Below are 12,421 nucleotides of genomic sequence, written 5' to 3' on the forward strand. Positions count from 1 at the left end.
CCTGACAAAACATAAATTAGGTAAAACATTGAACATCCCCTTCGTTACAATATGTCCGTAACGAAAGCGAGGGTCAAATCTCTCCCGCACGAATTCAAGCGGCTCGGCGGATCGGCAAAATTACCAAAACTTTTTGACTTACAACTTTTCCTTAAACGAGAAGAGCAAGCGAGCTTTTTATTCAGAGCTTCTGGTGTACAAGCACCGTTCCGAGCGGATTCCGTCCTTGTCTCGCGTGAAGGCACGAGTCAGAGGCCAGAGGCGGCGAATAGCTTTAGCGAAACCGTTGTCTCGCATGTGCCTAGTTCGAACTGGGGTCGGTTTGCCTCTTCGTTCCGCGCCGAACCGAACTGAGTTGAACTGACTGAGTCAGTCGGTTTCAGTTCTCGACGTTGCGATGTCGGTGGCGCACGTCACGCCCGTCGCACACTCGCCACTTTATGTTACGACGATCGCGGCGTATTTCTTTTCAAACTAATAAATCAGCGCAAGTAAGCCCCCACGAACAGATTATAACTCGATATGCGATAACAAACTCGCGCGACGACTTCCCTCATTAATCACCAAATTCCGTTCGAATCATCCGAACGGAAGCATAATCTCTTCAATTTCGGTTTGGTTTGCGTAATGTAAACAAGTTGGGCATTGTTCGAAATTATCAGAAATAGTTTGTTGGATTTGGGAGTCCATTGTATTGTGGACTTATGTTGACGACTACTTTTGATTTACGAAAGCAAACTGTAGTCTCGCCATAGATGTGCCGGTAAGGACAGTGTGCAGAATGGGTGGCAGTGGACAATGGACAACGGGGATACTGTGGATAGTGGTGGCGGCTGCATTAGCGGATTCTTGGACAGCGTACCAGGAGCAACCGTGTTGCCGGCCGGTGTCACACCACCGCGTCCGACATCACCGAGGTGAGTCACTACAAGTTTTAGATACCTAACCGGTGTTATCTTATTTGTGAGCGAGTTCATCGACCGCAATATTATCAACGTTCAGGTATTTACAAAGACTTAGTGTTGTATTTGCGTGCTTTAGAATTTATATTTAACCAAAATAGGTTTAGAAATATAAATTTTGTTTTCATAAAAAATTTAAGTTTTTTTTTTAATTCTTGTTTCAAGTGTGAGAATGATTAAAGATGATTCTTTTTACTGCTAATGTCCCAAAAAAGTTAGGAACTTTTTAATCTGATTTCATCTACGCTTAGAAGTAACAGATGGTAGTTCTCGAAGTTTCTAATAAAATTAAAACTTTCTGGGCTGACCATGAAGGAACGCTTTCGTATAAACTGAATGCAAAGTAAAGCCGCTTCTAGTTTGAAGTATGTTTGTCGTGTAAACAAATATTTTGCGGTTTTCTTCTTTCGAACTTTCATAATCTACCTAGTCATTGTTCGTTTACTTTCTTCAGATTAGTATAGGTAGGCAATACAAATGGTTTATGCACTTTTGGTTTGTATAAGTATAATGTATTATTTTATTCACATTAAAATAAAGTTTAGCCCAATAAAACTATAGCACAAACTGAGTTGCTCTATAAAGAGAAACAACATTTAAAGCTATTGCTTCACCAGTTTTTATGTTTTTTATATTTCAATATTCAAAAATGTTTTATTATTTCTAACGTTTCTTCTTCTAATCTTTCAATATTCAAAATACCATTTATGTCACCTGTATAACATGTTCTAACCTCTTTTAAGATTTATGTCATAATTCATATAGAGGTTACATACGTACAATCATATCTGTAGGTACCTATACGTTGTTTTTAAGAATGTTGCGATAAATTAAACAAGCATGTTTGATTTAATTAGTTATATTGGTATTTTATTAATGTTCTACCCATTCGATTCCAATTTCTATTTTCATCACAGGAGCGATTGCAAAATAAAAGGTATTTGCAATCGTCTAGCAAAATATGCACAGTTCGTGCCTGCACTGGATTAAAATAGTTATGATGTGAATGTTCACATTAACATCTTCATTGTTTAGTATTATTTATTGTTTTCAAAATAATAAAATAGTGTCCCTGCGATACAAATTTAAATAATTGTGATATTTAATAAAAAAATATTGTGGTTATGTCAGATATCATTATACATAATCTGGATTTTTTAGTAAAGGATTTAAATACAACATTTGGACTTATGATTTAAAACAATCTTAATGTACATTAGTTTCAATGAGAGTCACGAATTATTCGAATTCGAATTTGTCCGATAGTAAAATAATTTCATGGAATCAATAATCTTATGAATGTACATATGAAGCTACTTAAAATGATAGTAATCTTACATTTTTGTTACTTAGTCGTAAATAAATATATTTTTTAAGTATATTCGGCTTTCGTTGTTACAGACAGTTATTACACATATACGATACTTTAAAATAAAATTACAGTGTTAAACTAAATAATTTCAACAAAAGCTGCCCATAGATTATGTGTGATACATTAATATAGACATGTAAAGAAATACAGAATAAATAGGTGAGCAGTTACTGAAGTCTAGCTCAAAACATAACCACACTACCGCGATACCGCGCTTATTTGATACGAAATGAAATTAGGTACAATTGTAATAACGGCTACCCTACCATTCAAACTGATTTCTGATTAATTTGTAGCAGGAATAGGTTAAGTGATACAGAATGATAAGTGGACCTACTACCCGTACGATTTCTCAGATCTTCCCACCACTGGGATTCAGTAAAATGAGATTAAGCTGTAAAAGTAGTTTTAATTATGTCTTGGGTTTGCGAAAACCGAAGGAAATAAAATGAAATAAAAGTCGTCTGCCATGAATATTGTAAAGTATTCGAAAAGTCAGAAATAATACAAACAAAAATAACAATAAAAAAAAATCGGTTGTCTGTCAAGTCGGTTTACTGACGATAGTTTAACGTGACAACGTCATAAGAAAATACTGATGGAATGGTTTCATTTTTCAAAAGAAAATTTTAATTTTATTTGTTTGATAGATATTTTGTATGGACAATTGACAGCACATTCACATTTCACTGAACTTCATACTTGACGAAAACATGTAAATGTATTATTATTGTATAGCAGCTGTCCACGGGGATGCATCGCTCACTCAAGTAGGAGAGACAGATGTCGAATGCTGCCGAACGCGGAGGCCGATTGTGCCTCTTTGTCGCTCGTTGCGGGCTCTCGCTTGCACTTCAAGCCTTAAATGGAACGCCTCAGAGCGAGGTAACGCCGCATGAGTCATGTTTTTTTCGTGCGTGCAGCCGTCTCCATCGAATTATAAGACGTTGTCAGGTCAAAAACAATTCAATAAAACACGCGAGATTTAATCGTAAAAGTAGTTTTAAATATGATAATAAAATAAATTTTGGAATATATCCTAAGAACATTACTACTTTGAACGCTTGATGGGGAAGTAGTAGTGAGTAGTGGCTTAAAATGGGCTGCAAGCTGTGTTTTCTGATGAATAATCGGACAGAGCACATAATAATATCTTATATCATCGTATAAAACAACAACTCGATGTTCTGTGCGATGATTTTCGTATATATTTTTCGTATTGTTTGACATGAGAATGTAATTAAAATAATTGAAAAACAAATTCTATAGTAAAAATTATCTACAAAATTCACAAAAAAAACCCACGAAATTTCGTTTACCGAATAAAGTATTCCATCCAGATGATTTAAAATAACACCACTGATTCGATTTATATTAATGTTTATACGAAAATGTTATCCTAATGATTTTTATGAGATCGATCTGAAAGTATAATCCTATCAAATAAATTTACTTTCCAAATCAGTTTCGTCAAACGATCATTAGAAAAACAATACAAATTGACAAACTCATTTTTTTTAGGTCGTTAAAGCTGCTTTATTGACAGGTATCGGTTATGACTTAAGGTAGTACACAACCTAATATACACTTAATATACAACTTTAAAAATTTAAAAGTACCTGCCGAGTTATATCAAAACCGCACTATTACTAAATTTAAATAAGTTAATGATAAAAATTGAACGACTCACCATTATTGGTTTCACAAAAATGTCGTTTTTAATTTGGGATAAATTCTCGTCGTAGTGCTGAATAAATATTTTAATTTAACAAGAATTTTCCTCTCTGAGAATTTCTTTTCGGACGTTTGAGATTGAGGTGTGGGAGCACAATTCGACGTCATTAGAAGGCACCGGACATTCCTTACTGACGCATCTACTTATTTCGAATTATATTAAAACGCTTGATGTCCGTGTTTTTTTTGTTATTTACGTATTTTGATCGTTGTTGTTATAATAATAAGGAACTGTGAGGTTTTTTTTTATAAGCAGCGAAGGTAATCACCGCCGGGCAGCCTATGCTCGTCTGTTCCAAAGACGTAAGGTCATAGAACACACATCCCTTTGTTTCTCATCGGATCTTCTCGGTGAGTTGCGATTCCGATCCGGTGGTAGATTCTGTGAGGCGCTGCTCTTGCTCAGTGCTAACAAATTTTTTCAGGTTGAGCCCCTGAGCTCACCTACCCGTCCGCGAAACGCTGAGAAGCGAATAGGTAGAAAAGCATTGTAAGTCGTCATAGCCTAAAGTATAAGACGTCCGGTGCATTGGTGTTCGAATCCCGCTGGCGGGTACAAATTTTTCTAATGAAATACGCACTTAACAATTGTTCACGACCGACTTCCACGGTGGAGGAATAAAATCGTGTAATAAAAATCAAACCCGTAAAATTATAATTTGCGTAATTACTGGTGGTAGGACCTCTTGTGAGTCCGCACGGGTAGGTACCACCACCCTGCCTATTTTTGCAGTGAATCAGTAATGCGTTTCGGTTTGAAGGGTGGGGCAGCCGTTGTAACTATACTGAGACCTTAGAACTTATATCTCAAGGTGGGGTGGCAGCATTTACATTGTAGATGTCTATGGGATCCAATAACCACTTGACACCACGTAGGCTGTGAGCTCGTCCACCCAACTAAGCAATAAAAAAAGAGTAATAAAAATACTTTAACTATCGTGTTTGAATATTTATAAATTTAAATTTACTATCATACTACATACAACTTTTTATACGTTTTCTTCCTACTTAAACCAAACGATTAATCAGATACTTGTGGTGTACATTTAAACTATGAAACAGCATACACCAAAACCTTTCACCTCATAATTAATATGTAAATTTATTCACAACAAAACAAAATGAAACGTTATTTTTGAAACCAAACATCGTTTTGTGAAAGCTTTCAATTATTTTCGACGAGATAAAAATCTATTATACACGCGTAGATAAGTCCAATTATTACTCACTCATGCGATTAACATAAATATAGGTTAGGGATTAATTTATTACGTTTAGATAGGAGTCTAACGAATGTTTGAACGAGTGTTCTTTATAAAGTAGGTGGTAGGACCTTTTGTGAGACCGCGCGGGTGGGTACCACCACCCTGCTTATTTCTGTCGTGAAGCAGTAATGCGTTTCGGTTTGAAGGGTGGGGCAGCCGTTGTAACTATACCTGAGATCTTAGAACTTATATCTCAAGGTGGGTGGCGCATTTACGTCGTGGATGTCTATGGGCTCCAGTAACCACTTAACACCAGGTGGGCTGTGAGCTCTTCCGCCCATCTAAGCAATAAAAAAATAAAATAAAAAAGTAGCCTTATCGTATAAAGGGAAGCCTAACTTCTACTACTGGATTGTTTCTTCTTAAATAGGCAGTGTTCATAATTTAAAATTGTAACAGCTACATATGCGTTCATTCGTAAAAAGAAGTAACATTTTTTGTCTGGTTCATTTTTTTTTATTAAAAGCTTTTTTGAACAATAAATGTTACACATGGGTGCTCGTAATTCCCATGACCCTGGCGAGAGGATCATGCGAACCGGTTCTTGCGCTCGCGCAGGTAATTGACTTGCCGTTCATGCTAGCTAAATTAAGTTATAAACTGGCTCGTGTAATCGGTCCATAAGGTATATCAGACAGTTTTATTACAATGTTCTGGCTTCATCATCTTATAGCACGAGTCTTAATGGCCATACCGATTAAACTGCATGCTTGTCTACGGAATAGGTTTTTTTATTGTTAATTTATTTATAATACTACATTCATTTATATTATGTGATAAAATGCTGCAGTTTCGTTGTTAAAACACAGTTGTTTCGATGAATTTTAATATTTTATTAATGATAAAACATTTCTCGTTGGGACGGACTTTTAAATTTCTGACAATGAGTTGACTGGTGGTAGGACCTCTTGTGAGTCCGCACGGGTAAGTACCACCACCCCGCCTATTTCTGACTTGAAGCAGTAATGCGTTTCGGTTTGAAGAGTGGGGCAGCCGTTGTAACTATATTAAGACCTTAGAACTTATATCTCAAGATGGGTGGGTACGTTGTAGGTGTCTATGGGTTCCAGTAGCCACTTACCACCAGATGGGCTGTGAGCTCGTCCACCCATCTAAGCAATAAAAAAAGTATTTATTTTGGCTTTTATTATCTATTAGGATAGAAAACCGCTTTTTCTATAAAAAATATGACATAATAGAGCTACGGCTAGCGAGCTATTGGGTCGGGCTTTTATAATTTAATTTTAATTTCTTTGTAACAATAGCAATTGCGTTAAATTAAAATGTCTTTATTGTAGATAAGTAAATACTTGAGCGTCATAACAAAAACAGGGGTATAATATATCCACCATTGATTGGATGTGGTTTTATTAACAAATGTTGCATAGCGTGTGGTCCGCCTGACATCGCCAGAGGTCGACAATCGTTCTGACAGCGGCGGCCACCGTCGATCTTATCGTTATTTAATGTAGGCCTATTTACTACACCTATATTCGGATTAAGAAAACGTTCGGCGTGGGATAGACACCCACTGGTTGTATATAAAAACTTCAGAATTGACTTCAACCATATTTTGTTATTATTAAAAACCTATTACAAGAGTTTTTTTTTTCTACCTAAGCTGATAGCCTTGAGAGGCTATTTCAGCGGAACCTTACCTAGTAGGTGAGCTCACGGGGCTCAAACCTGACGACGTTGCTAACACGAACCCTAGCAAGAGCCGTGCTTCGCAGAATCTACCAGCGGATCGGAAACGCGACCCACTGAGAAGATCCGGCGAGAAACTCAGTGGGCTGTGTCTGAGGGTTAATTTACTCGTTGAGCCCTTCGTCGCAAGCGACGGGTTCGACGAGAACGGTGACCGGTGCTTGAGGTACCTAAACGCACCGTTAGTGGATCGGGAGGATCCGAAATGACGTATTTGGGGCGACGTCGACTGCTTTCCATTCTTTCCGCAGGTTTGGGAATGTAGTTACCGGCGGCCACGATGAGAGGGTTCTCGTGCCGTGCCGCTTTATCGAAGTGTCGCATCGACGCCGACTGCAGATACTTACTGTTGGACACTAAGTCCAGGCCGTCATGGAAGTCGACGTTCCTGACGAACCACGGGGCTCCGACGGCTATCCTGCAAAAACGGGATTGTATTGTATGCTTGGAATTATTTTAAGTGAGTGCGGGCCGCGTAAGCGAACACTACACTTGCATAGGTCATGACGGGGCGTATGCAAGTTTTGTAGAGTGTCACCTTATTTCTAAGGGACATTTTACTTCGTCTGCATATCATCGGGTAGTGTTACAAGAGCACGTTTAGACTTATAAAGGGTCTAACTAAAACGTAATTATATCTATGTTGTCCATCCACATTGAGTTGTTACTGAACATTTTTCGTTGATTGAATTGTTATTATAAACAGATTTCACGAAATGTCAATTCGATAGGTTGTTTATAGACTTTTTGTGAGAAAAAATATATAAAAGGACAATGAAAAAACAGGTATGGTACCCTTGTGTTAGCGATTCATAGATAACGCTGTGGTATGGCAGCCAAGAGGATTATTCTTTAAATCACAATGGCAGCTTTTATCTATTTATCAAATGAACGTTTTTTCAAACTAGTAAATCTACAATAGAAGAACAAATCCTAGAAAGTCTAGAAAGAAACAAACGAGACAAGGAGTCAACGTAGGTTATACGTAAATATTCAGTGGGACTATAACAATGTACACACATCTCTTTATCTCCTTACACGGTTCTGTCGTTGTAAAGCATCGTATATCCACGTAATATCGAGTTTAGTCTCACCAATATCGCTCGGAGTCGTGTTGGGATTTCCTTGTGCAGTGTTAAACGAGCTTTATTGGGCGTGTAGCATCGCAAGCAGCCGTCGGGTCGGGCCTCCGTAAATCGAACTGACATCGTCTCAGATTGACTGACGCGGCTTTAACTACTCCATCCGAGCCAAGGTAAATCGATGCACGTACGTACGCCAGATCGTATTCAACATTCTACCTTCGTTTTTGTTTGTGAACGTTTTATTGTATGAATGTTAGTTTTTTTTTTTTTTTTTTGTAATCTTAACGTTTCTATTTATGATTAGTTTGTTTGATTGACGAGCTGAACGAGAAAATTGAACTAGGTTCAGTGACAGTTTAAATTTTTAAGGTATATTTTTAGTTTTTTTTTTTTTGTCTGAATTTGAAAACGGTACGCAGCGGTTTGACTATGCCCCTCAAGACTACTTACTTACTACTATCAGGTCGGGAGTATACTTATCTATCTAGAGTTGCAATTAAAAAAGGGCCTCTAGTTGTTGGATTGTAATTTGGATTTTTTTATTTATTTCTTAGGCGGGTGTGTGGACGAGCTCACATTAAGTCACTAATAAAGGTTCAATACTTTTCAAATAATTAAAAATTGTGTTATTATATAATTTCTTATTTCAATACAAATGAGACTTCAAAGTAGAAGGAAAGAGACCCCGCGGCCGATTACCTAGCCGTTGGTGTGATCAAGTAACCGCTCTAACTGGGTTGCCAGTCGCAACCGCCATTCGAGCAGCTGAGGACCGGACGAGATGGAAACGGCTCACGAGACAGGCAACGGTCAAGTTTCAGGGACACGACCTTCAGCAATGAAGAAAGCGACGAAGAAGAGACTTCAACCTCCCGACTCGAGGTGCTGGCGCTATAAGCTCTGACGTATCTACGTAAAAACATATGTTAAAAGAGGCTTGTGGAGAATATTAAGCGATAGGCAGCGGCCTGGCTCTGCCCCTGGCATTGCTGAGGTCCATGAGCGACGGCAACCACTCACCACCAGGTGGGCCGTATGCTCGTCTGCCTACAAGGGCAATAAAAAAAAAATGTTTGGTTCCTGTTGAATGTCAGAGGCGGCGTGAGATCAGCTGTCCACTGAAACTGAAATAAAATTATCGAATTAAGTACATAACAAATCGTAAAGCTATTATTATAATTATCATATTAATACCGTACCTCGGCTTTGTAATGACACAAACATAGCTCTGAAAAGTGGATAACAACCGCATAATAATAATAACAAAAAAAGAAATTTTAAACAAAATTTGTGAATAGTAAAAGATATTGGCAATCGATTGGCAAACGAACTACAATGTGAAAAAAATAAACAAGTTACTGTTGTTAAGTGAATTGTGTCATGTTATATATTAATGAAACATCCCGTATCTGGTAGGAAAGAGATAATGATGAGAAATAATGATGAAATTTATTCTGGAAGATATTGAAAAGTTGACTTGTTATTATGAAGTCTAAAAGAAACGAAATGTTTATGGTTTAACAAATTACCAACTATTTATATTTACATTCACATCATTAGACACTAATGGAAGCGATAGAAATAGTTGTCTGAGAACGACCCGACGCGACGGTGACTATTGACTTTGGTATTCAAATATTGGGTCCGTAGTCGTGCCGATAAGAACTGTAACATGACGCCGTGCCGGTGTAACGGCCGCGCTGAGTCGCTGAGATCTTGTGCTTAATGCAACCCACGTTGTACCGTAAGCCGAGAAATGCTTTCATTACTCAGCTATTCGAAACATAGTATCAGTTACTGTCAGTAATATTCCGAATGATTGAGCTGGGATTTATTTGAGCCAATTTACATGTATTATAGGCTCCACGATTCCTGGGAACAAAATCGATTACGTCATTCGGATATTGGTCGGTTTCCGTAACATTCGGTCCCGGACGATGGCAGGTTGTAAAAGCGGTAAAATAGGGGATTTTATGTTGTAACATAAAACAAACATTAATTTTCTAATATTCAAAATGTAAAATCGATATCCTGGGTGGAATAAACGGATCACGTGTTACGCTTGCTTATGCTAATAAATTTAGATTGCCGTTTCATAGTTTTAGTTATTATGTAGGATATTTAAGTTTTTTAATCTATCGGCACATTTTTTAATTTATTTGTTGTTTAGACGGTTACCGGAGCACGAGGTAATGCAGCACACATCTTGAGACATGGGTTTTATATGTCAGTTTTCTCGTACAAAGACTGCCTCGCCCTTCAAATCGAACCGCATTACTACTTAGCGGTAGGCAGCGGCTTGGCTCTGCCCCTGGCGTTACTGAAGTCCATGGGCGACGGTAACCACTCACCATCAGGTGGGTCGTATGCTCGTCTGCCTACAAGGACAATAAAAAAAACTTGGTGGTAAAAATAGTGTGTGATACCTACCTGGGCCAGTTCACAAGACACCTCACCACCAACGACAGATTACGCGTAAAGAAAAATAAATAATAAATTGGCAATTATTCCCAATTTTTTGTGCAATTCATACCAGCCGGGTCGTATTTATGGTAACGCTTAGTTGAGTGGAATGATTGTGTAAAACTGTTGGACGAGCTCCAACGGGCGAGCGGTCCGCGAGAAACAAACGCCACAAATAAAGTCAAATAAGTGAACCAAGCAGAATGGGTGCCCGATGCAGTTGTTGTTCACCGCTCTGTGCCACATTTTATTGAACACGAATATTATATTAATAAAACACCGACTACAATAGTTGCGTACTGGGAACAAAATAAAGTTCTATTAAAGTTACATGGAACGCGAAACATTCGTAGTTTTCATTAAAACGATCCAGCTGGATTTCTCAATGATACTTTAAAGGGTACTTTTAATTTGAAATATGTAAAGAGGAAGAGGCTTTGTAGTTAAGATATAATTTTGTATTTGCTCCCAGATCACATATGAATCACATATTTACGAAAGCCCAAATTCAACGATTCAACGATTGACTTTTTTCCATAACGCTATACAGGGTGTAGGATGAAAGTATAGCCTTAAATCGTGAAATGTAATGTAATTTTTCAAATACCATAATTATCGTCGTTGTCAAACCAATAATTACAATATGCACTTTTTGGAGATGACGACATAACTATTTAAATATAGATAATTTTGCAGTGAAATTTGTTATAATAATCAAAATATGTAAATTTATAAAATGTGTGCACAGAAGATGTTGGTTTGACAACGACTATAAACTAAATAGTTAAGTCACATATTTTCATGATATTACACATGACGTATTTAAAATACATGAATGTACATCGACAAGGTCAGTAACCCATCTCTAGGGAAATTGTACAAGCAGATTCCATACAGCACGGTTTGATTTTCAATAATGTATTATGTTATTCTTAATTTTGGTTAAATTTATCGCAGTTATTTATTTGAAGTGATAAAAGTAGTTTTTAAAACTAAGTTCCTTATGGGACGATGCGGAGGGGTACCCTAACCGGGAAAAAACGTCCGTAACGTAGATTTTTTCTATTTAGTTTGTTATCAACAGATGTCACTGCACGCAAATTCAACAATTCCTGAATCGCGGTGTTGAGATGTTACACAGTTGATAGACGTTCTCGTATTCCTCTTGCTAAATAATACTTGCCTGGCGTAGGTGATACCGTAAAAATGCAGGCGGTTCCCCCAGAGCGAGACTACTCCATTGCACTGCGGAATGATTGACCCTTGCGATTATTTTTATCAATAAAAAGATCATAATCAAATAATAAATAATGAATACCCGAATAATTATTTTCTTTATACCTCGAATAGAACTTAAAATTAATATTTTTATAATAAGGAACTTCGTTCCTATCCGGTGTCCCACGACACCACACCTGTTTTTGTTAAAATATGTTATTTTATGTTATAAAATTGTAAAAGGCGTGTGTTAGTTTATTTTTTAAATATATGTATAGTATTATGTACATACGATGCATACGTCTTATTCTTACTTAAGACTATCGATTTCATAGTGTAATAATTAATTGCATCAACTTTACCAATTATTGTTTGTTCAGAATCATGCTTTACTACCAAATTGGCGTTTGCATTCAATGCAGATATTTTAAGCAATTTAATTTTCGTAAACTGTTCACATAAAAATAATAAGATATAAATTATCACTTATATCTTCTTGATTAGATTTTGTTTTCAGCAATGAATTAAGCTGAAGAAAAATTTGATTTTTTATTAAAATACTGGGTATTACGTGCCATTTTGCTGGCGTATAATAAAGAAAATTTACTTTCGCAT

At 37.0% G+C, this 12,421-nt stretch overlaps 1 protein-coding gene across 1 annotated transcript in view; it reads left to right on the forward strand.

The window, feature by feature from the left end:
* Positions 1–246: 246 nt before the first annotated feature.
* The window catches only part of LOC114245037 (semaphorin-2A), a 71,963-nt gene continuing 59,788 nt past the window's right edge, over positions 247–12,421 (forward strand). Inside the window, exon 1 of the mRNA XM_089732387.1 lies at positions 247–917. Coding sequence (XP_089588513.1) covers positions 782–917 — 136 coding nt within the window. The 5' untranslated portion in view covers positions 247–781. The remainder of the gene's footprint in view (positions 918–12,421) is intronic.

This window comes from Bombyx mandarina, chromosome 13 (assembly GCF_030267445.1).
Source record: "Bombyx mandarina strain Sakado chromosome 13, ASM3026744v2".
Taxonomy (NCBI): domain Eukaryota; kingdom Metazoa; phylum Arthropoda; class Insecta; order Lepidoptera; family Bombycidae; genus Bombyx; species Bombyx mandarina.